The sequence below is a fragment of the Microcaecilia unicolor genome, chromosome 10 (genome assembly GCF_901765095.1).
Source record: "Microcaecilia unicolor chromosome 10, aMicUni1.1, whole genome shotgun sequence".
Lineage (NCBI taxonomy): Eukaryota > Metazoa > Chordata > Amphibia > Gymnophiona > Siphonopidae > Microcaecilia > Microcaecilia unicolor.
In genome coordinates, this window is record NC_044040.1 from 39,605,209 (window position 1) to 39,631,784 (window position 26,576).

Genomic DNA, 26,576 nt, shown 5'->3' on the forward strand with positions numbered 1-26,576 from the left:
ACCGATGAAGTCATCTCGCCAGCTGTGCTTTGCACCCCTTTTGTGTATAGTTAGAACCTGGGACCTAATGAAGTCACCCTTATCGGTTCCTTATCAACTGATAAGGGATAGCAAGTTCTGCTGACAAAGCTGGATCCCATTGGAATCCATTGGGTTGAGACAGTATAAAGGAAACACCCCGAGAGGTGTGAGACGAAGACGCAGAGGCAGATGCAGATGCTGATGGAGGAGAGAGACAGAGCACCACCGAGAGCTGATGTGTCGTGTGATTCTGTTCCACTGTATGATTGACTGAATTGCTGGTATCCTCATTATTGGATAATGTATCAATGCTAATTAATACTAATAAACTATATCTCTTTAGCTAATTAAAACTGGGTTCCTCTTTAATTACAGACTTAGCTACGGCTGAGTCTGTACCGAACTGCCATGAGCAGATTCAAGGTAGGGAAAGCTAGATATTTGGAGGGCATATGTAACTTTGCCCAGAGAGATGAGACGGGCCACTGCTTCCGCTGCCTGATTACTAAAGGCAGATTCTAAGAAAATAAACAGAATGCAGATTAACATACAGACACTCTAATGGGAATTTTCAGTCAAAAACACTAGCTAAACCCTTCGTTTTTGGATCAAACTTCACATTTTTGATCAGAGCCATGCCCTAACATTAAGGCTGTAAACATTTCCAACAATTTTTACCCATAAATATGCAAATGAGAACCTCCCAAAAACGGACTAATTTGCATATGGCTTGAGCAAATTTGAGTACATAGCATACCAATCCCACTTCCTAGCACCTAAATTCTGCAATTAGATTTAATGCAAATACTTTTAAAACTTATTTTTAGCACTTTTAAAATTTCAGGGGTTAGTGCAAGTCTCTTTGGTATGAAGTGCTCATGTGCAGGAATTCATCCTAGTTAAATATCTCCCTGGCAACCCAGGACACCTCCAGCCAACCCCCCTGCTCTGCTCTCCCAGCAGTAAGGTAATCAAATTACAACTGGTTATACACAAGGCTAGGGACGGCTTTCACTGCAGCTGCTGCTATTTAAACCCCCCAGAGCAGCGGGACTCGCGGGAGAACTACTACTACTACTATTTAGCATTTCTATAGAAACAACTGATCCATCCTGCTGTGGAGCCTCTTATACCGGGCACCTTTGGCTGTTTCCTATTATTTTCAGTTGAATACTTCCATACTGTGAAGAATTTTGTTTTAGCTCCTTCACCTCACTTTTTAACCATCCCGGCTGTCATTTGGTCTTCCTTCCTCCTTTTTTTAATACATAAAATATATTTGGCCTGGGCTTCCAGGGTGGTATTTTTGAACAGCATTCACACCTGATATAAATATTTGATCTTTGCAGCTACTCCTCTAAGTTTTTCTAGTTCTTTTCATTTTATCATAGTGTCCGTTTTGAAAGTTAAATGGTAACATTGGATTTCCTGTGTGTACATGCTCCAGAGCTTATGCGTTAAGGGAATCCTGACACCCCAACCTGTTTGCAGTTTTCAGGGACAATTAATGAAGTCTCTTGCTGATGTTCCTTGACCTTGGGCAAGTCACTTCACCCAGCATTGTCTCAGGTGCAGTTTAGATTCTAAGGGTTGATGATATTTAAAGTAATTTAACAGGCCAGAAACAGCCTCTGGCCTGTTAAATCACTTGTTTGGGGTTAACCGGTCATATTCAACAGCACTTAACCAATTAGTGTCACTGAAAATGTCTGGTTAGAGCCCAACTCAAAACTGGCTATTTTGGGGGCATTCTGTGGGCAAAGTCAGCACTTAGTTGGTTAAATGCCGATATTCAGCACTTAACCAGGCAAGGTAACCACATAAGTAGGACAGCATAAAAGTCAGTCTTATCTTTATGCAGTTCACCACAACAAATTAAGAGCTGAATATCGCACTTAACTGGCTGTGGTTCACTTACTACATAAATCCTGAAATTCAGTGCTGGAGCCTGGACATGGCTGGCATTGAATTTCTGGGAATAGCGATGAGGCATTTAGCAAAATGCTGAGTGGTGCTGGCTGAATATCGGCCCCTAAGTCCACATGGGCTTACCTGAATATGTTGCTAACTTTGAACTTGGATTTGTAAAAGGCAAGTAATTACAATTGGAACGCGGGAAAGAAGTAAAAACCTTGTTATTTATTGAGGCTTATGGTGGAGCCTAATTTGTTTTAGATCATGAGCACAGTATGGTGATATATATGTAATTGGAGCATTTAATAAAATGCTCTATGAAGAGAAATTTTGTGTGTGTATTGAGTTTTTATTGTTATATCATTTGTATGAGTTTTTACTATTGTGCATGTGATCATGTAATCCATCTAGAGCTTTTGGTGATAGAGCGGAATATAATTTTTTTATATAAATAAATCCAAATTAGGTTTCTAATCCCCATGGGCTAGAGTCACCTGGTATGAATAGTTCACGGTTAATACATAGCTTGCCACCCAAACAAATTACAAATACAATTCATACTTCCTTATCTTGGTAATCATTTAGCTCTGCCTTTTTAATATAAAAAGTAATTAGCTTCACAGTGAATACTTAACATCAAATTTTATCCAGCTTTCAACTGGCCACTTCCCTAGCAATCTCCAGTTAAGTGCAACATTTTGTCTTGAAGCCTGCAAGAAACGCACACATAACCCCCCTCTCCCCTTGCTATTTGCAGAAGAGTTTTTGGTATCTGCAAGCCTAATAATATATCATCAGTGGTTCTAGGGGTTGTTGAACCCAAAACATTATTTCTAACCAACAGATTGTAATTATTAGGGACATCTGCCTTGTGTGATATGTACATACTTCTCCACAGCCTCACCAACACTCATAAATCACACAGTGTCTCATTCAGGGAAGCCTGATAGATATATAATACCAAATGTAAAGCAGTCTGTAGCCTGTAGGTTTTCTGCTGTTTAATACTTGGGTATTGAGGCCACTAGGGTGTATTCTGGTGGGTATCATATTTTGTGTGATCACAGTGTATACATTTGTGTGTTTGTTTAGCTATTCAAATTTGTGAGATGCCTGCCCACAAACTGGTAAATTTATATTGAGCACTAACATTTATGCTCTGATTACATGCATAAACGATTACAATAATGGCATATATGAGCATATGTATGCACATATGCCTGTACATAAGTGCTATTCTGTAAATACATGAATATTTTACATAGCACATATTTTACAGGTAGGCATACACATCGGAAACGTCTGTGCAGGACTCCCTCTTGCGTGTGTAATTGATAGAATACTACGTTTCACACATATCTTCAGCATTTAAATGCGAACACTTAGACCAGCTCTGTGATTGTGCCTAAATTATACATGCATATCTAATCTTTTATGTTAATATTCTGTAAAGAAAAATAGGCACCTACTTTCCTTTTACAGAATATGCTCCAATCACACTATTACAGAATTGGCCTCAAACTGCCTTTTGTAATAATGTCCACTAGATTAGATCCCAGTTACTGCCCGTCATGTACAGGACTCCTACTGTTAATTCTGCATTAATGTAAAAGGCTATAATCACACACAGGTTTTTTGTTTTTCTTTTTGGAATGCTTGAGTTGAAAGAAATAATTGGTCATGGCTGTTTTGTTTAATTTGTTTTCAGGTAACATTGCTTTCCTTCTTAGTGGAGACAGAGGTTTCATTCCTTGACTATATTAAAGGCGGGTAGGTGACTTTAGCAGTGTTTTCTTGTTTTAAGTTTTAAAAAAGAAAAGGTTTATTTTAAACGTATACTGTAATTCTTACTGTAATATAAGCAATCACTCTTAAGACCTTCACATTAGAATATATATTCAGTGTTCCTGGCCGCAATTATAGAAATTGATATTTGCCATGGAGCAAGCTATGGTACTGAGTTAATAATGGTAAATGCAGTAAATATTACTGCAGTGAAATATATATATTTTTACCTCTTTCAACAATGGCTTCATAAACATGTAAAGAAGAGTGTTCTAGTTTTGTCTTTTTGTATAGTGGGAATTCTTCAACCATATTTGGTAGTTTTGTTTTTGAAAACAAGTGAATTTTTTTTTCTGACCTATGGTTATATAATTCCAACCTCAATGGTGATCCATAGAGGGGCATTTTCGACCGGGGACGCCCATCTCTAAGGGCGGCGCCGTGAAGGGGCGGGGCTGACCATATTTTCGAATGAGATGGCCGGCCTTCTTTCGTTTCGATAATACGGTTGGGGCCGGCCAAATGTCAGAGATAGCGGAGTTTGAGATGGCCGGCCTCGGTTTTTGCCAATAATAAATCCAAGGCATTTGGTCTTGGGAGGAGCCAGCATTTGTAGTGCACTGGTCCCCCTCACATGCCAGGACACCAACCGGGCACCCTAGGGGGCACTTCTAAAAAAAAATTAAAATAGCTCCCAGGTGCATAGCTCCTTGGGTGCTGAGCCCCCCCCCAAATCCCCCCCAAAACCCACTACCCATAACTATACACCATTACCATAGCCCTAAGGGGTGAAGGGGGCACCTACATGTGGGTACAGTGGGTTTCGGGTGCATTTTGGAGGGCTCCCATTTTCCACCACAAGTGTAACAGGTAGGGGGGGATGGGCCTGGGTCTGCCTGCCTGAAGTCCACTACACCCACTAAAACGGCTCCAGGGACCTGTATACTGCTGCGATGGACCTGAGTATGGCATTTGAGGCTGGCAAAAAAAGTTTTTTAAGTTGGTTTTTTTTTAGGGTGGGAGGGGGTTAGTGACCACTGGGGGAGTCAGGGGAGGTGATCCCTGATTCCCTCCAGTGGTCATCTGGTCAGTTCGTGCAGTTTTTGGGACTTGGACCTAAAAAAAAGGGACCAAATAAAATGGACCAAATTCTCGCCAGGGACGCCCTTCTTTTTTCCATTATCGGGCGAAGCCGGCCATCTCAAAGCATGCCCCCGTCCCGCCTTCGCTACCCTACCGAAATGCCCCTTGAAGTTTGGCCGGTTCCGCGACGGAAAGCAGTTGGCGCCGGCCAAAATCAGCTTTTGATCATACCGATTTGGCCGGCTTTAGGAGATCGCCGGCCATCTCCCGATTTGTGTCAGAAGATGGCCAGCGATCTCCTTCGAAAATAAGCTGGATAGTGGTCTTTTTTTTCTCCATTTATTTTGAATTTTTCCCATGAAACTTTGGTAAAATAATTTGAGAGGAACTTCCTGTTTACAATTTGAGTAGTTGTTTTGTTGGTTCACATACATGGAGGTAATTCTATAAGCAGCCACCTAGTTTTAGGTAGCAAGAAGGCACATAAAAACAAGTATTCTAGTCCCTTATGTGTATAAGTGACCATTTTTCTAGAAAGCCATCTAGCGGAAAAGTACGCACCATGCAGTGGGCATGTGGGTGGGTGGAGTTTGGGTACAGCGTATGTGTATGTGCATAAATTATTGAATACAATAATTTTTGCTTATTCATGCATGCAGCTAGGTGTGGGCATTTATACCAGCTATAGTGCTTGTGTAAGTGGTCATGTCTAGATATGTCCATGTTCTCTGTGACTTGAGCCCGGTACGGATGCTGACTAGCAAGATCAATAACTTTCTAGCAGCATCCCACCATACATGTGTTTGATGCATGCCTTACTGCCCGACGAGCAATCGTGGGTCCCTCAATCTTCGTTTTCTGCGGAGCAGGAAGGACACACGTCTTTGTGTTCTACACAAGTGCGATTTATCCTTTTTTTCTTGTGCCTTCCCATGCAGGTTTTGAAGTCCTTTCATATATTTTTCTATTTGTTTTCCCCTTTCTTCAGTTTTCCTTTTAATTTCTTTTAGTTTTTTGGCCCTTGAGCTTTCCTTTATTTTTTATGTATTGCTAGGTCCTTTTAGGCTAGAGCCCCAACCTTGATTTGAATACTGCCCCTTTTTCCGGTTCAAAATTGAGAAGATTAAGGGGGGAAGGGGAGAGATAGAAACAATTGTAATATCACTTTGTAATGTGTTATTTGTATTGGAGAAATTATCCAGCTGGATATCTTGTTAAAATTCTTTTCTTATCTTTTTCTTTTGCTGTTAAAATTCAAAAAAATATATATATAAAAAAAATTGAGATTAATTTGACCGTGATCCTTTTCTCAGTGTCCAAAAAGACTCCCAGTGGCTTCAAGAAGTGCACCCAATGTAATTGGGTGATTTCCACGATGGACTCGCACAACTGGTGCATCAGGTGCCTTGAACCTGACTATGAGCCTAACTCTGAAGACACAGAGGGTACAGAAGGTTCAACAGGAGAAGATTTTTTGGCTCCTCGAAGACCTATACATCAACATCAGCACCAGAAGCATCAACCTGGATGGCTGCCAAGACTTCAGTATCTACTGGGAGTGCACTGGCGTCGAGGAGGTCTCCACCTCTGTCGACATCAGGTGCTGAGAGTAGGCCCCAGGACCGGTCAGCTTCAGACCCGACAGCAAGGGTACAACATTATCCTTATCAGCATTGGGGGAAAACCCAAGAAGCATAGGCATTGGTCCTCCTCGACACACGGTGACAGGAGTGCCAGGGAATTGGCATTGCCGGTACCCAAGAAACGCTGGCACTAGGAGAAATATTCCCCCTCCTTGGAAGAGGTGCTGGTGTGCAAGTCTCCTAGCAGCCAGGTCCCCACTACCAATGCTTTCTCAGGCTGCCTCTCTTCCGGCTCCCCCGCCTTTGCCAATGCCTTACTTTGATGAGCAATTCTGAGCCATGCTCAGGGAGCAGCTGGCACAGATGCTGCAGTTGCGAACCACTCATGCATTGACGACTCTTGGGCCAACTGCTGATCAATCCCAGGTTCTTTCTGAGGCTCCTTTCGTGCTGATGCAGAGATCCTCGATGCTGACACCTTGAGGGGTGTCAACCTTGATGCATATAGTACCACTCTTGACGTCGGGGTAAGAAGCTTCCCCAGAGTCAGAGAAATAGGGTTGTACCTGTGTGCTCTTCAGGGCATGGACATGAATCCACTGAGATGAGGCAGGCATAGACTCATTCAGTACAACCTCAGTACACTGAAGAATCTGAATGGGACTGCTCATGGGATTCAGAGGAGAACCCACATTAACTTTCAGAGGAGGAGTCTTCTGGGATACCTTCTGATCCTTTTCTAGCTGAAGGTTTCTCTTTCACCTGTTTTAGCAGGAAAATAGCTTCTGCCATCCCATTTAAGTTAGAAATGGAGGAAAAGCCAAGGGCTCCTCCTAAGAAATGGGGTCACTGTACTATTGCACTTTATCCTTAAGGATGCACTGATGAAGAACTGGGAATCTCCCCTCTCAGTGCAGGTTACGCCTAAGAAGTTGGATACATAGCACTGTAGCTAAAAGGCTCCCGGATTTGAGAGGGCTCAGCTGCCACACTATTCTCTGGTGGTTGAATCTGCTCTCAAACAAGCTAGGAGCTTCAGAACTCATGCCTCAGTGCCCTCAGAGACACCAGGATACTAGATTAATTTGGGAGGAAAACTTTTCAGACCTTGATGCTCATTGCCCACATCCAGTCCTACCAGCATTAAACGAGCCTTTACTTGCAATTTTTTGTCCGCGATACACTAAGGTGCTCATTTTCATAGCATATAGGCTCAATGTTGTCCTCATCAAGTTGATGAAAGCTCCTTTGAGCTGCTTAATTCTGTCATCTGAAATATTTGACCTGGAATGTTGTGTTTCTGGTGGCAGTCACATCAGCTCGCAGGGTCAGTGAGCTTCAGGCCCTTGTAATTGACCCACCTTACACTAAGTTTCACCACAACTAAGTAGTTCTCCGCACACACCTAAGTTCCTTCCTAAGGTAGTGTCAGATTTCCATCTTAATCAGTCAATCATTCTACCAACATTTTTCCCAAAACTACATTCCCAACCTGCTGAGAGCGTACTGCATACCTTGAATTGCAAGCGAGCTGTAGCCTTCTGTCTGGAGCAGACTAGAGCCCATAGACAATCATCCAGCTTTTTGTTTATTTTGATCCAAACAGGATGAGGGTAGCCATCAACAAATGCACAATTTCCAATTGGCTAGCAGATTGCACCTCCTTTACTTTTGCCCAAATTAGGCTGACTCTAGAGGGACGTGTCAAGACTCATAATTTCAGAGCCATGGCTATGTCGGTAGCCATTTGAGGTCAGCCTCCATAGAGGAGATTTGCAAAGCTACAATGTGGTCATCTGCTCACACATTCACATCTGATTACTGCCTTGAGCAGGACACCGGACAAGACAGCCGGCTTCGGCAAGCAGTCCTGCAGAATTTGTTCGATGTCTAGAATCCAACTCCACCCCTAAGCTCAGTTTTCTTCTGTTCCAGATTGCATCTCCACAACTAGTAAACAAATTGTTTCAGGTTGATTGAATAACAGGCCTTGATATTTCAAGTCCCTATTGTCATAGCATTGTTGTTTTTGTTGAGCCTAGTGGCTAGGCATTCCCAGCTGTGAGAATATGACACCTGCTTGTCATCAGAGAAAGTGAAGCTACTCATCTGTAGTAGGTGTTCTCCAAGGACAGCAGGCCAAGTATTCTCACATACCCTCGCACCTCCCCTTGGAGTTGTGTTCTTTAGTTTTTAACAAAGACTAAGGGGATCCACACTTGCACGTTGGGCAGGAAGGCACTAATGCATGCGCTGTGGGATGCTGCTAGAAAGTTCTTGATCTTGCTAGTCAGCATCTGCACCGGGCTCCATTGGATGACATCATCCAGCTGTGACAATATTTGGTCTGCTGTCCTCGGAGAACACCTGCTACAGGTGAGTAACATTGTTATTCTGTAAATGGCTCCCAAAATTGAGCGCCAAAAAATGTGCACTAAGCATTGTTCTATAAACGGCACTCCAAGGTGGGCGCTGTTTATAAAATAGCACTTAGCACCAGGATCCATTCCCAATTTTAGGCGGAAGGATTTATACCAACTGAACACTGGTGTAAATCCTCATGCCTAAATTAGGCACTGATGCCCCAAATTCTACTGTGCTCAAATTCTAGAACTGCTCCGACCCACTTATGGCCATTCTCCCTTTTCGGATCTGTGTGGAAACATTTATATGCACATCTTTATAGAACAGTGACTATAAAGATGTGCGTGTAAATTCCAATTATTGGAAATTAGCACCAATTATCAGCACTAGTTGACTTGTTCAGCAATTAAATTGCGCGCACACAATTTGGGCATGCACCCAAATTTATGCGCACAATTTCAAACACTATATATAGAATTAGAGGGATAATGTACATGTGTGTACATGAATTAAATTTGGAAATTTGTATGTGCCAAAATATAAGTATAAATACATGCATATAAATTTGCTGGGGTGACTTTTCAAAGCAGAAGTATCTAAAATATTATAATGATTTAAATTATTTTTACAAGTAAAATGGATACTGATGATTTCATGTGTTCTTTCATTTTTCAAAAACCTCTATAGGGTTTTAATTGCAAAAATGTGGCTGCTTGAAAATAAATTATTTGTATCAAGTAGGATTATTCTGTAACATTTGACTTGCAATAAAATTGCGAATAATATTTCTAGGCAGTTTGTACATGCTACAATAGTCATAATTATTAAGGAAAACATAGATACTACTTAAAAAAACACTTTTAACCATCTTTGCTGTGTGGTCCTTGGAGAGAGTAAATCACTTTGTAAACAATCAGGTTTCACTTCAGAAAAATCCTTAGAGAGAGCATGTCACTTTGTAAACACTCAGGTTTTACTCACCAGGGAGTTGTGCATGTTTCAGGAGTTCAGTTTACCTTTGTAAAGTGCATTGTTAAATTCAGGTGAATATAATAAGCAGTTCTTTTGTAATCACACAGATGCTGAATTTATTTACATTTCTATACATGAAATAAATATATTTAGTTTTTCGGTAATCTACAGCAGTAGTACTGTAAGTATTTCTGTAATGTTCTGACACTTCTAGAGCTAACTATTTGACTTTCTCACTTAATTGTTCACATAAACAGGTATGTGAGAGAGTAAACAATAAATTTAAAATACATCAAAATTTTGTTTTAGAAACCAAATACAGTAGCTTAGTGGCAGTGCTATGCCCTATTGTGGGGAAGACCTGGATTTGATTCCTGAATCCAACTTCTGTTCTTTGGGCTAGCTGGGGCTAAGGATGCTGTATAGGCAACATTCACAGACTCCCAGGGGAAGGGAGCCCCAGCTATAACACAGTGGCACAGGTGTGATGGGATCCTGAGGGAGCTGAGGTTTATAGCCCTTATGCAAAGACTTCAGTTGTAATGACTAGGCTAGAAGAAAAAGAAAGAAAGTTAAAAGTGAGGAAAAGCCTAGCATAGTTGTGAATGAAGGTTTAGGGGGCTATAAGAGATATATTCCAGTTGAGTTTTCATCTATGCATTTCGAGGAGAGTGTTCTCCCCTGATTGAAAACATCTACATCAGGTTTTCTCGCTTTTAAAGGAAATATAAGGGGGTCGCACATTGGAGTAAAATTGGGACTACAGACTTATTGAAGGACGTATGCCCCAAGTGGTGGCTTTAAAAAATCTGATGACTTAAATGCCTTGTGTGCACTGATTAGGATAAAATTTATCTACCCATAAGCAAAGAAACGAATTGTTATGTGACTAATAGTATGTATGAATAAGGTTTTAACTTCTGCTTTATTAAACTTTGATATATTTGTAAAGGAATTAAAAGGTGGTGAGGTATATTTTCGGAAGTAAATGGTAACAGTTATCTCCCCTTACATAGTAGGTCTCCTTGAGTATAATAAAAATGTAATAGAACCAGTTCTCCACTGGAGAGGGGCCAATATTCTTACTTCAAGTACTTTCTCATACCAAAAAAGACAGGGGGGTGGAGTATGACCAATTCTCAACCTGCAAGATTTTTTAAAATTCCTACTAAAAGAAAAATTGTACATGGTTTCCCTGGGATCACTTCTTCCCATGATCCAACTCAACGACTGGCTTTGCTCCCTAGATCTCAAAGAGACATACACTCATATGCGTATCTTCCCTGCCCACAGAAAGTTCCTGCGCTTTTGCTGTGGAACTCAGAATTCAGTACAAGGTCTTACCATTCGGCTTGGCTTCGGCTCCTCAGGTCTTCATGAAATGCTTCATAGTGGTAGCTATGGCATTCTGCAGGTGGGGAACACACATCTTCCCCTACCTTGATAACTGGTTAATCAAGGCAGCCCCTCAACAAACAGCACAGACTTCAATTCTGTCCACCAGAAGGCTCCCAGAACTCCTCATTGTGATAAATTTCCCAAATTACATCTCCAACAGGTTCAAACTTTAGAGTTCATAGGGGTTATCCTGGACACTACTCAGGTTCGAGCCTTCCTTCCTGAACCGAGAGCAAACATCATAATACATCTCTCCACTCAGATTTCCAAATGTACCCAGGTATCTGCTCATCAGATGCTCCACCTCCTAGGTCATGTGGAGGGGCATTTTCGAAAGAAACGTCCAAGTTGCGATTTGGACGTCCTTGCAAAACAGCGAAATCCAGGGGCGGGGAACCCGTATTTTTGAAAAAAGATGGCCGTCCATCTTTCGTTTCGAAAATACCGTCAGAGACGTCCAAATCCTTAAATTTGGATGTCCCTAGACATGGACATTCTGACTCTTGGCGATTTTCGAAACCAAAGACATCCATGTCAAAAACGTTCAAATGCAAGCCATTTGGGTGTGGGAGGAGCCAGCATTTGGGTACAGTGCAGTGGACTTCATAAAATGCTCCCAGGAACATAGCTCCCTTACCTTGTGTGCTGAGCCCCCCAACCCCCCCCCCCCAAAACCCACTACCCAGAACTGTGCACCACTACCATAGCCCTTACGGGTGAAGGGGGCACCTATATATGGGTACAGTGGGTTTGTGGTGGGTTTTGGAGAGCTCGCTGTTTCCTCCACAAATGTAACAGGTGGGGGGGTATGGGCCTGGGTCTGCCTGTCTGAAGTGCACTGCAGTACCCATTAAAACTGCTCCTGGGACCTGCATGCGCTGTCATGGACCTGAGTATGACATCTGAGGCTGGCACAACATATGTTTAAAGATGTTTTTTGAGGGTGGGAGGGGGTTAGTGACCACTGGGGGAGTAACGGGAGGTCATCTCCAATTCTCTCCAGTGGTCATCTGGTCATTTCGGGCACCTTTTTGTGCCTTATTTGTAATAAAAACACATCCTTGTTTTTTTCGATTATGGGTCAAAGACATCCAAGTGTTAGGCATGCCCAAGTCCAGCCTTGCTATGCCTCCGACATGCCCCCTTGAAACTTGGACGTCCTTGCGACAGACTGCAGTTGGAGATGTCCAAAATTGGGTTTTGATTATACCGATTTGGACGTCTCTGGGAGAAGGACGCCCATCTTCCAATTTATGTCGAAAGATGGACGTCCTCTTTCGAAAATGAGCCCGATGGTGTCAGCAGTCTATGTAACACCATTGGCTCGACTTCATTTCCGAATTCCTCAGTGGAACTCTCCTCTCAGTGATCCTAAGCCATGGAATTGTTCTCCACCTGTATTCAAGTTACTCCGCAGCTACGACACTCTTTACAGTGGTGGATGGTTTCCCAGAATCTCACCTGGGGACTTCCTTTTCAGCCCCTTCCACATCACAAAGTCCTCACCACAGATGCATCCATGGTAGGTTAGGATGCTTACCTTGGTTGTGTCCACACACAGAGTTCTTGGTCCCCACAGGAAAAACTACATTATATCAATCTCCTGGAATTGTGAGCAGTCTGAAACACTCTCAGAACTTTCCAAGACCAATTACTTTGCCAGGTAAAACTTGTTCACACAGACAACCAGGTTGCAATGTATTACCTGAACAAACAGGGAGGAACAGGTTCTTACCACCTGTCGATAAGCAATCCAGATATGGAACTGAGCAGCTTCTGGAAACATATCTGTAAGAGCTGTTTACTAGCCCGTAATAAAATGATGTGGCAGACAAATTGAGCAGACTCCTTCAGCCTCACGAATGATCCGTCCGCATGTCGGTAGGCAGTAGCTTGTCAAATATTTCAGCAGCGGGGAACCCCAGCAATAGACCTTTCTGCTTCTCTGAACAGCAAGCTACCCCACTTTTGTTCCAGGCTCTATACTCCCAACCGTGTAGCTCCAGGCGACTTCTTACTTCACTGGGGTGCAGATCTCATATACACCTTTCCCCCACTGCCTCTCATTGGGAAAACTCTTCTCAAACTACATTAAGATTAAGGGACCATGATTCTAATTACTCCCTAATGGCTGCATAAAAATTGGATTCCCTCTTCTTCAAGGAAGCATTGAGGTTAGATCTTTTCTCAACCCTAATAACACAGAGCAAGGGCACCATCTTACATCTAAACCCTTGCTATCTGGCCCTAATGGCTTGCTTCCTGACAACATAGACTTGTGTTCTTTAAACCTTCTAGAAGAAGTTTCTAGAATACTATTAGCCTCGAGTAAACCTTCTACACAGAAGGTTACCTCTTCCATCTTTCTGATTCTGGCCTCAAAACTAACTCAGTCAGAGTACACTTAAGTGCTATTAGCGCTCTTCATGCTAGAGTTGATAACAAACAATTTCTGTTCATCCTTTGATAGATGGTTCATGAAAGGTTTATTTCATACCAAACCTTCTATCAAACCAACTCCAGTGGAGTAGGATCTCAGCGTCATCCTCATAGTCTTGTGAAACCTCCATTTGAACCACTTAATTCCTTTTCTCTGAAGTTTTTCACATATAAGGTAGCATTCTTAATAGCACTTCTGCCCGAAGAGTCCATGAACTTCAAGCCCTTGTGGCAGACCCACCTTACACTAGGTTCTACCACAACAGAATAGTACTCTGAACCCACCCCAAATTCTTCCCTAAAGTGGTATCGGTGTTCCACCTTAATCAGTCCATGTACTTCTGTCTTCTTCCCTAAGCTACACTCTCAGCCTGGAAAAGCAGAACTGCATACCTTAGACTGCAAACATGCTCTAGTGTATTATCTGGAGCGTACAAAACCTCATATGAACTCGTCCCAACGTTTTGTATCCTTTGACCCTAATAGATTAGGGATTCCCATTACCAAACATACTATCTCTTCTTGGTTGGCTGACTGTCCTACTCATTTTTGAAAGAGAAGGACGCCCATCTTCCGACACAAATCAGGAGATGGGCACTCTTCTCTCAGGTGCGGCCAAATTGGCATAATCGAAAGCCGATTTTGGCCGCCCTCAACTGCAGTCCGTCGCAGGAGCAGCCAAAGTTTAAGGGGGCGTGTCGGACGTATAGCGAAGGCGGGACTGGGGCTTGGTTATCACATGGGTGCTCTCGGCCGATAATGGAAAAAAGAAGGGCGGCCCTGACAAGCATTTGGCCGACTTTACTTGGTCCATTTATTTTCAGGACCAAGCCTCAAAAAGGTGTCCGAACTGACCAGATGACCACCGGAGGGAATCGGGGATGACATCCCCCCAGTGGTCACTAACCCCCTCCCACCCTAAAAAAAAAATTAAAAACATTTTTTGGCCAGCCTGAAATGTCATACCCAGCTCCATGACAGCAGTATGCAGGTCCCTGGAGCAGTTTTAGTGGGTGCAGTGCACTTCAGCTAGGCGGACCCAGGCCCATCCCCCCCACCACCTGTTACACTTGTGGTGGTAAATATGAGCCCTCCAAAACCCACCCGAAACCCACTGTACCCACATGTAGATGCCCCCCTTCACCCATAAGGGCTATGGTAGTAGTGTACAGTTGTGGGGAGTGGGTTTTGGGGGGGATTTGGGGGGCTCAGTACCCAAGGTAAGGGAGCTATGTACCTGGGAGCAATTAATGAAGTCCACTGCAGTGCCCCCTAGGGTGCCCGGTTGGTCTCCTGGCATGTGAGGGGGACCAGTGCACTACAAATGCTGGCTCCTCCCATGACCAAATGCCTTGGTTTTGGCCGGTTTTGAGATGGCCGCCCTTAGTTTCCATTATCAGCAAAAACCAATGCCGGCCATCTCTAAGGTCGACCCAAATGTTGAGATTTGGCCGTCCCCAACCATATTATCGAAACGAAAGATGGCCGCCCATCCCGGGGCCGTCCCCGGAGATGGGCGCCCTTAGAGATGAGTGCCCCCGTTCGATTGTGCCCCTCTCTATCTCCTACACATATGTTCAGGCTGGGCTTGACCCTTCATAGCCGTGTCACTGCTCACAATGTAAAAGCCATGGCGGCTTCAGTAGCCCATTTCCGCTCTGCCTCCATTGAAGAAATTTGCAAGGCAGCAATATGGTCTTCTATCCACACTTTCACTGCTCACTACTGTCTGGAGCATCATTCTAAGCGGGATAGCTGGTTTGGACAAGCTGTCCTTTAGAATCTTTTTACTACGTAAAAATCAATTCTACCCTCCAGCCCTTTTTCTCCACAAAGTTCACTCTGTACTTAGTTGCTAAAACACATGCATACTGTAAGCCTGGTAGCTAGTGAGTCCTACATGTGAAAATATTATACCTGCTTGTATTCGAAGAAAAGCTAAGTTACTTATCTGTAGCAGATGTTCTCCAAGGACAGCAGGCACATATTTTCCCATCCCTCCTGTCTCCCCTTGGAGTTGGCTTCTTAGCTTTAGTACTGTATTGCTGGCACCCATGCATGTGCAATGGGGGCACTGCTTCAAAGTTTTAAAGTGACAGTGCACTATGGCAGTGTCAACACCAGGCTCCGTGGATGACATCACCGACATGTGAGAATATATGCCTGCTGTCCTCGGAAAACACGTTACAGTTAAGTAACTTAGCTTTCTTATTTCCTGACTGGCACATTTCTGCCCCACCTCTTGTTTCCTGTTGCTTCAGTGTTCTTGTCCAGTTGTGCCTTCCACGGTATAAAAACAAAAAGAAAAGGCCTGTGAATGGTACAGGAAACTAAACGAAATTGTTTTTTTGCCTGCACTTCTGACTGGAGTTGTACCTGAATGCTGAGAAAGCTATCTGGAAGCTGGAGAAACCGTATGCTTGGGAGGCACCTACTTATGTGCCTGGTTGAATCCTGCTTGTGAACAGAGAAAAGAAATTGGGGCTCTAGTGGGGCAATTCTATAAACTAGGCGCTCACATTTATATTTGCGTTATGCATGTAAATGTTTAGAATGCTAGCATAAACATGGGTAATGCCAGGGGTTCTCAACCCAGTCCTCGGGACACAGGCCATTCTGGTTTTCATGATATCCACAATGAATATGCAAATAGATTTGCATACAGTGGAGGCCGTGAATGCAGACCTTTTATGCATATTCATTGTGGATATCCTGAAAACCTAGGTGTGTCCCAAGGACTAGGTTGAGAATCCATGGTAAATGCCAGTATGTTGCCTAAGCGCTTTTCTGCAAATACCCGCTTAATTTACATGTAAGAGAGGCATGCACAGGAGTGGAGCATAAGCGGGACATAGGCAGAGCTCCCACTTACGCATGTATTTTACAGAAATGGGACTCTGCCACATGTAGCTGTTCACACATATACCAGCTCAGCGGCTAGAGTAAGTGCTCATGCCTAAATGTTAGTGTTTTATGAAGGAAAGTAGATGCCTACTTTCCTGTATAAAATAGGTTCCTGCAGTATATCCTCTAAATTACTTCTACAAACCCTGTTCTAGAATTGCCCTCCATGTCCACAGATAGGTCCTTTGTTAAAGCTCTGAGTGCCTTGTTTTCTGGTGACTTTTTGGAAATGGACTTTATTGGCAATGAACCTGTTCTGCCTGTTCTTAGACTCTGCCTCTACTTCCCATTTGGGTTTTGTTCTATTCCAGTTGTTCTTCTGCCTCCTACCGTGCTTGATGTTCAGTGTCCATTCCACTCTGCAAGAACACCAGTGCTGTAAATCCTAGCAGCTTCTGAGCACCGGATGGCACAACCCAAAGAGAAAGAAGGTTGTTATAAGTGCACCTCCTTGATACCCAGTGTTCTCTGGAATAGGCCTGGCTGTAACATTTGTCCCAGCTTTACATGCAAAATGTTTTGACAGAGTAACACGGTCCCTTCGTTTCCTCAATAATTTATACGGGGGGGGGGGGCAGTCCTATATGTATGTGCCTTACTTTATAGAATGCCAGCATTTAGGTGTGAGCGCTTAAATCAGCCATAGAGCTGGTGTAAGAGCTGACACCTAAATGCTGGAGATACCTGCTTTATTATGTTATGCATGGAAGTGTGGGTTTCACACATGTGAACCCCCAGCTGCAATGTGTATACCTACCTGTAAAATACACACTCTGTAAGGTATGCTTATTTACAGAACAGTGCTGAGGCAGAATTTTCAAAGTTCATCTATGTCCCAAACATTTCATATCAGATGTAAAATATGGACACCTCAACAATTTTTTCTTTTTATTGGGAAAATCAGATTAGCTGCATATCACAACCATATGAATAGTCTTATTCTTTCGCTCAGGCGAAATGGTGTGTAGCAAATCCTCATATATCTCCCATCAATCCATATTTTTTATACAAAATTTTGTTCTTAAAGATTATGCATATATATATATTTCACTCCCAAAGGCTGTGTAAGTATGCCCAGAGCATCACATATAGTTTTTACAATCATTCACTTATCTGTGAAACGGCAATCTAGCAGTAACAGGGAACCCCCGCCGACATGGCCAGGTTTCGCATAGCGCTTTTTCAAGGAAGAGGCTCTCTTAACATCCTGCTTTACTCCTGTATACCAAAAGATACAGGAGTAAAGCAGGATGTTAAGAGAGCCTCTTCCTTGAAAAAGCGCTATGCGAAACCTGGCCATGTCGGCGGGGGTTCCCTGTTACTGCTAGATTGCCGTTTCACAGATAAGTGAATGATTGTAAAAACTATATGTGATGCTCTGGGCATACTTACACAGCCTTTGGGAGTGAAATATATATATATGCATAATCTTTAAGAACAAAATTTTGTATAAAAAATATGGATTGATGGGAGATATATGAGGATTTGCTACACACCATTTCGCCTGAGCGAAAGAATAAGACTATTCATATGGTTGTGATATGCAGCTAATCTGATTTTCCCAATAAAAAGAAAAAATTGTTGAGGTGTCCATATTTTACATCTGATATGAAATGTTTGGGACATAGATGAACTTTGATAATTTTTTGGTCCCCACATTATATGAATAGGGTGAGTTATTCTTAAGAGGCAGAATTTTCGGCATTTACACACACGTGTACACACGCAAGTGTATGTCATTATTCAAATCATTTATGTGTGAAATTAGCACGTTAGTGCCTACTTTATAGTGCCTACTCATTGGTGTAGTTTTTATACAAAGATGCTAGAACGTGGATTTGCATTAACAAGCATTTGTTGCACTATTTTGACAGTTTTACACATAATACCTAGCAAGGCTGCCTCCCCTCTCTGCTGTTTGATTTAATAATACAGCCTTTGGCCCGTTGCATATGAGAGGTGGTTGTTGTTACAGCGTTCACTTTTAAAGAGATAACTTACAAGATCTCTGTTTGCTCTGACAGTGTCCTACTATATGTAATCCAAGACACACACACACATATCAGAACTGCTTGCTTTATGAATTTAGGACTTTTTTTGGGGGGTACTGAAATAAATTTTCAAATCTGAAATTGTCTCCATTAGACCTACATTTCTTATTCTTCTGTGTTTGTTAAGCTTTAAGTTGGCTAATAGGAGCTTTGTTTATTAGCCTACTGCAGGACCAGTTTAACAGTAATTTTCTTACAGTGATATGGAAAATCAAGGAAATCTTGAGGGTGTGCCCTGAAAATGGGAAGGACAAATCAAACTTGGGTATACATATACAGTATCGCGTACCATGTATAATGAGTTTATCTTGTTGGGCAGACTGGGTAGACAGTACAGGTCTATCTGCCGTTATAGACTATGTTACTATATATGAGTGATCAGGGCTGTAATCATGGATAGGAAGGACTGATGTCCTCAAAACGATTGTTCTATCCACATTGGTACATTTGTTACAGCATGTTCCATGTAGCATCTCTCTCAAAATGAGCTCAGTAGAAGTGAGTTAAAGAGGAAACTTCAAACCCTAGACAGATTGGAAGCTCAGCTTTGTCCAATCTTAAATTACGTTATTGGGCTGCAGAAATCCAAAGTATTAGGGGTTGGGTGAGAGGGACTTGTAGAAAGTCCTGACTGAGGCTGAGGATAAATCAAGCTGACACTTTAAACCAGGGACTTAGATTTGCAGTCCATACGGCACATTCCAGAGTTAGGCAGATACAGTGGGGGAAATAAGTATTTGATCCCTTGCTGATTTTGTAAGTGTGCCCACTGACAAAGACATGAGCAGCCCATAATTGAAGGGTAGGTTATTGGTAACAGTGAGAGATAGCACATCACAAATTAAATCCGGAAAATCACATTGTGGAAAGTATATGAATTTATTTGCATTCTGCAGAGGGAAATAAGTATTTGATCCCCCACCAACCAGTAAGAGATCTGGCCCCTACAGACCAGGTAGATGCTCCAAATCAACTCGTTACCTGCATGACAGACAGCTGTCGGCAATGGTCACCTGTATGAAAGACACCTGTCCACAGACTCAGTGAATCAGTCAGACTCTAACCTCTACAAAATGGCCAAGAGCAAGGAGCTGTCTAAGGATGTCAGGGACAAGATCATACACCTGCACAAGGCTGGAATGGGCTACAAAACCATCAGTAAGACGCTGGGCGAGAAGGAGACAACTGTTGGTGCCATAGTAAGAAAATGGAAGAAGTACAAAATGACTGTCAATCGACAAAGATCTGGGTCTCCACGCAAAATCTCACCTCGTGGGGTATCCTTGATCATGAGGAAGGTTAGAAATCAGCCTACAACTACAAGGGGGGAACTTGTCAATGATCTCAAGGCAGCTGGGACCACTGTCACCACGAAAACCATTGGTAACACATTACGACATAACGGATTGCAATCCTGCAGTGCCCGCAAGGTCCCCCTGCTCCGGAAGGCACATGTGACGGCCCGTCTGAAGTTTGCCAGTGAACACCTGGATGATGCCGAGAGTGATTGGGAGAAGGTGCTGTGGTCAGATGAGACAAAAATTGAGCTCTTTGGCATGAACTCAACTCGCCGTGTTTGGAGGAAGAGAAATGCTGCCTATGACCCAAAGAACACCGTCCCCACTGTCAAGCATGGAGGTGGAAATGTTATGTTTTGGGGGTGTTTCTCTGCTAAGGGCACAGGACTACTTCACCGCATCAATGGGAGAATGGATGGGGCCATGTACCGTACAATTCTGAGTGACAACCTCCTTCCCTCCGCCAGGGCCTTAAAAATGGGTCGTGGCTGGGTCTTCCAGCACGACAATGACCCAAAACATACAGCCAAGGCAACAAAGGAGTGGCTCAGGAAGAAGCACATTAGGGTCATGGAGTGGCCTAGCCAGTCACCAGACCTTAATCCCATTGAAAACTTATGGAGGGAGCTGAAGCTGCGAGTTGCCAAGCGACAGCCCAGAACTCTTAATGATTTAGAGATGATCTGCAAAGAGGAGTGGGCCAAAATTCCTCCTGACATGTGTGCAAACCTCATCATCAACTACAGAAGACGTCTGACCGCTGTGCTTGCCAACAAGGGTTTTGCCACCAAGTATTAGGTCTTGTTTGCCAGAGGGATCAAATACTTATTTCCCTCTGCAGAATGCAAATAAATTCATATACTTTCCACAATGTGATTTTCCGGATTTAATTTGTGATGTGCTATCTCTCACTGTTACCAATAACCTACCCTTCAATTATGGGCTGCTCATGTCTTTGTCAGTGGGCAAACTTACAAAATCAGCAAGGGATCAAATACTTATTTCCCCCACTGTATATAGGGCAAGTTCTATCTTGTATGTATAGAACGGGTTCATAACTACTAGTGCCCACCTGTGCAATAGGGGCCTGGGCCCCCCCCAATTTGAGTTCGCCCTCCCCCCCCCATTGAGGTGCAGTCTGCTGTTTTGGCTGGCAGGGGTCCCCAAGCCACACCAGCCAAAGCTGCCCTCTTGGCAAAGCCAAGCAGTTAGTGGCACTTTTCATGGTCTGCCACCACACTGGCCAACCCCTTACCAGCCCTCCCCCTCCCCCAACACGCATCACACATGGTGGGTTTCTGTGAAACTGAGCATGCACGAGGGAGGTCCGCCCCTGTACATGCTCTGTTTTTGCACATGCACTCAGGAAGGGCCTCCCTCACACATGCTCAGTTTCACAAAAAAACAAGCATGTGCATGACAGGGGAGGGGGTGTTTTGTCAGCCAGTGCAGCGTTCCAGGAAAAATACCACCAACTGCCTGGCTTCACGGGGAGGAAGGCTTCCACTAGTGGGGCTTGGGGACCCGCGCCAGCACAGATGTGAGTGGGGCAAAATTTTGTGGCCCCTCCCCACACAAGCTCAGGACCCCCAAAATCTGAGGTCTGTCTATGCGCCTGGTGTCCACACCCCCAAAGGGTCAAATAGGGTGCACAAAAGTGTCTTGAAATCGGGAGGAAGTGATGTCACTGACTGGGATGGCAGCATAATCGCGGAGCTCCGTCGGGGCTGTTGTTCAATTGAATATATCCCGCTGTTTTGCCAGGCTTCCCGAAGTCCCAGATAATAGGGGAAGGCTCCTAGTGCTATGCTGCCGAAAAGGAGCTTGGAGAGGTTTAGTTACACGACGTTGCAGAGTGAGAAAACGAAGGCGGGCATGGCAGGGCCTGAGCCTCGAAAGAGCAAGATGGCGCCAATTCCCTCGGAGGCGGAGGAAGAGTGCTCTGCAGATGGTGTGATGGTGTGACAGAGACCAGTGAGATTACCAAATCGAATGTGGTGGGGTGGTTCCAGGACTTGAAGGCGGATTTGGTGGGGGTCCGAAAATATGTGCAGAATGCTCTGAAGGATATTCAGGCTGAAATTCGGGACCTCGGTGCTTGCGTCAGTGAGGTGGAGGAGGGGCTGGTGACGCTGAAGATGGACATGGGAAACCTTCGTAAGAAGGTGGATATGGACACTACCGAAGTACAACAACTTAAGGAACAGATAGAGGACCTGGAAAACAGGTCGCGGCGCAATAATTTGAGATTTAAAGGAATTCCAGACCTGGATATATTTAGTAATTGTGAAGCGGTGATACAGGAGCTGTGTGGACATATATTGTCTTTAGAGGATGGTAATCAGTCTTTGGACCTTCGCATACAAAGAGTGCATCGATTTGCGGGACCGCAATGAGATTCTAACCCGAGGGACATTGTTGTATGTTTTGCAGATTTTACCACGAAAGAGAAGATCTTGATTAAAGTACGGCAGCAAAAAGAGATCCAGTGGAAAAACTATGGGATTGGAGTGTATCAGGACTTGGCAGGGTCTACTTTGCAAAAACGCAGATCTTTTCGTGAAGTTACGGAATTTATGAGATCAAAGGGGATCCGCTACAGGTGGCTCTTCCCATTTGCGGTGTGGCTGATGGTGGACGGGAAATCATGCAAAGTTAAGGCTCCAGACGAAGCATGGTCAGCATTGCGTGCTTTGGGATGTAGTGGAGTTCCAGCTGAGGCAAAGCAACCAGTTGCTGCAGTGGAACCTAGGGCGGATTCAGCTTGGCAACTGGTGGTGGATCGTGGAAAGAAGTCCAACAAGCATGCTTCTTGAAGAGAGAAGATTTAAGAGGACTGGTGGAAGATTCTTTGAATCATTGAGGAAAATGCAGGGTGTGACCCGTGCAGGGGGCTTGATGGGGAGAGGGGAGGAGGGATACGGGTCTCTGTAGAGAATGGAGGTAGTGGGAGCATGTTGGATGAATGTGAAGGGGGACGGAGGAGAGGATAAGATGGCTGGGATTATGGGCGACATGTCGGTAATTTGTGAGTCCAGGGGAGAGGAGTGGAAGGAAGCCTGGTAGGAGTGAAGAGACGAATGAGTGTGGTGGTAAGTGTGAGAGAGGAATTGGAGGGGAGTCAAGGGATAGATGTAGAAGTGCTTGTGCCTCCTGAGGAGTGGGGTTGTTCCTCGAGGGATGGCTGATCCAATGACACAGAGATCAGCAAAAGGGAGGGTGTGGGAAGGGGTGGACGGGGGGAGGGCGGGTGAGGGCATGGGAGAGACATTGTGGGTTCTTGGAATGTAAATGGGCTCAATAACCAAGGGAAGCAGAGTAGAATATTTAAGGAGTTGAATAGATTGAAGTGGGATGTGACGTTATTTCAAGAAACGCATTTGAGACCAAGAGATGCACATATGTTGCATCGTAAGCCCTTTCGGGAGGTCGTGGTTCACCAGGGAGGAGGACCCAAGAGGATGGGGGGGGGGGGCATTTTGATAAGACAGAATTGTGGGTTTGTAATCCAGCAGGAGTTCCGGGATTCCAGTGGTCGTTGTGTGGCCATTAGAGAGTTGATGCAGGGTAAGGAGCTTACATTGATCAATATTTATGCCCCGAATGTGGGTCAGAGGGGATTTTTCCAAACATTAAAAGAGGAGATCCAGGGATTTGTTGGAGGGCAAGTGGTGGTAGGAGGGGACTGTATCGTTGCTCCGGATGCACGATTAGACCATTCAACCGGGCGAAAAGCATTGCTACAGTTTATGAAAGAGCTGGAAGTAGTAGATTGTTGGAGGTTGTTACGTGGAGTGCAGCAGAATTATTATTATTTATTGCATTTGTATCCCACATTTTCCCACCTCTTTGCAGGCTCAATGTGGCTTACAATACATCATGGATAGTGGAAATAAGAAGAGAATAGACATTTGTTATTACAGAAGGATTTTGGGTTACATGGTAATGGAATGCATGATAGTAATATAACAGAAGGCATTATTAAACATTTCTGGGTATATGTGGGGAGTTTCAGATGTGTTGATCTTTGTGGTATATCTTGTCAAAGAGATGGGTCTTCAGTAGTTTGCGGAAGTTGGTCAGTTCATAGATCGCTTTTAGGTTGCGTGGCAATGCATTCCAGAATTGCGTGCTCATATAGGAAAAGATTGATTCGTGCATTAATTTGTATTTTAGACCTTTACAGTTGGGGAAATGAAGATTAAGGAATGTGTGAGATGATTTTTTAGCATTCCTGGGTGGTAAGTCTATCAGGTCTGACATGTAGGCTGGGGCCTCGCCATGGATGATTTTGTGAACTAGGGTACATACTTTGAACATGATGCGTTCTTTGAGTGGGAGCCACTGTAGCTTCTCTCGTAGGGGTTTTGCACTTTGGTATTTTGATTTTCCAAATATGAGTCTAGCTGCCATGTTCTGGGCTGTTTGGAGTTTTTTGAGTATTTGTTCTTTGCAGCCAGCGTAGAGTGAGTTGCAGTAGTCTAGATAACTGAGTATTAATGATTGTACCAGATTACGGAAGACGGTCCTTGGGAAGAATGGTCTTACTCTTTTTAATTTCCACATTGATTGGAACATCTTTTTGGTTGTGTTTTTCGCGTGATTGTCAAGTGTTAGGTGCCGATCAATGGTAACTCCAAGAATTTTTAGGGTTTCCGAAATTGGTAGATTTAGTTTTGGTGTGTTGATGGTGGTAAATTTGTTCGTATTGTGTTGAGAGGTGAGTATTAGGCATTGGGTTTTTTCTGCATTAAGTTTCAACTGAAATGCATCTGCCCAGGAGTGCATGATATGTAGACTTTGGTTGATGTCATTGGAAATTTCTTTTAGGTCTTGTTTGAATGGGATGTAGATCGTTACATCATCAGCGTATATGTATGGGTTGAGGTTTTGGTTTGATAGTAGTTTGGCCAAGGGTATCATCATTGGGTTGAATATGGTCAGTGAGAGGGGGGATCCCTGTGGAACTCCACATTCAGGTGTCCATGTGGCTGATGTAATCGAATTTGATGTCACTTGATATGAGCATGTGGTTAGGAATCCTTTAAACCAATTAAGAACGTTGCCTCCGATACCAAAGTATTCAAGGATGTGTAATAGAATTCCATGATCAACCATGTCGAAGGCGCTTGACATGTCGAATTGTAGAAGTAGTATGTTCTTGCTGGTTGCAATCATTTGTTTGAATTTAGTCATGAGCGTAACTAGTACTGTTTCAGTACTGTGATTGGAACGAAATCCTGACTGGGAGTCGTGTAGTATTGAGAACTTGTTTAGATAGTCTGTGAGTTATACCTTCTACTCCCATGCAGCACAATCATACACCCATTTAGACGGGTTGTGGGTGAATCGAAATAGCTGGCAAATGGTGTGGAAGGCTGAGATAGGGGCCATTCAAATTTCGGATCATGCACCAATGTGGATTAGGCTTAAGGGGCTGGATCAAGGGGAGCGGAGGAGCAGGTGGAAGTTGAATGATTCACTTTTGGGGGATGAGAAAGTGAGGGAAGAGATTAAATTGACTATTCAGGAATTTTGTTGCTTTAATGATAATGGTGAGGTCACAGAAGCTGTATTGTGGGATGCATTGAAGGCGGTGGTGCGGGGAACTTTGATCAAGTTGGGGGCACGCAGGAAGATGGAAAGGTGACAGTGTTCCCTTGACCTTCGCTCGTGCTTAGTGTATTTGGAAAAATTGCACAAACGGAAGACCACAGTGCAGGTATGGGAGGAACTTTAAAAAGTTAGGGGAGAATTAGATCAATTGCAGATGATGGAAGTAGACTTTATGAGAACTAAGCTTAAACAGCAATACTTTGAGTTTGCTAATAAATCCAGTGCAATGCTAGCCAGGTATTTAAGGGCTAGAAGAGTTAAATCTCTTATTCAAAAGATCATCTTTATGCTGACGACACCCAGCTTTATCTCTCCACACCAGACATCACTACGGAAACCCAGGCCAAAGTATCAGCCTGCTTATCCAACATTGCTGCCCAACCGCCACCTGAAACTGAACATGGCCAAGACCGAGCTTATTGTCTTCCCTCCCAAACCCACTTCTCCTCTCCCTCCACTCTCCATCTCAGTTGATAACACCCTCATCGTCCCCGTCTCATCCGCCTGCAGCCTCTGAGTCATCTTCGACTCCTCCCTCTTCTTCTCTGCGCATATCCAGCAGATAGCCAAGACCTGTCGCTTCTTCCTCTATAACATTAGCAAAATTCGCCCTTTCCTCTCTGAGCACACCACCCGAACTCTCATCCACTCTCTCATTACCTCTCGCCTTGACTACTGCAATCTACTCCTCACTGGCCTCCCACTTAGCCATCTATCCCCCCTTCAGTCCGTTCAGAACTCTGCTGCATATCTTATCTTCCGCCTGGACCGATATACTCATATCACCCCTCTCCTCAATTCACTTCACTGGCTCCCGATCAGGTACCACATACAGTTCAAGCTTCTCCTACTAACCTACAAATGCACTCGATCTGCAGCCCCTCCTTACCTCTCTACCCTCATCTCCCCTTATGTTCCTACCCGTAACCTGCGCTCTCAAGACAAATCCCTCCTTTCAGTACCCTTCTCCACCACCGCCAATTCCAGGCTCCGCCCTTTCTGCCTCACCCCATGCTTGGAATAAACTCCCTGAGCCCATACGCTAGGCCCCCTCCCTGCTTATCTTCAAATCCTTACTCAAAGCCCACCTCCTCAATGTCGCCTTCGGCACCTAACCACTTTACCTCTATTCAGTAAATCTAGACTGC

General features: G+C 43.9%; 1 protein-coding gene across 1 annotated transcript in view; it reads left to right on the plus strand.

The window, feature by feature from the left end:
• Nucleotides 1-26,576, plus strand: part of CPNE8 (copine 8) — a 334,982-nt gene that overhangs the window by 221,679 nt on the left and 86,727 nt on the right. The window contains exon 13 of the mRNA XM_030216303.1: nucleotides 3,644-3,705. Within this exon, the coding sequence (XP_030072163.1) occupies nucleotides 3,644-3,705 (62 nt within the window). The remainder of the gene's footprint in view (nucleotides 1-3,643; nucleotides 3,706-26,576) is intronic.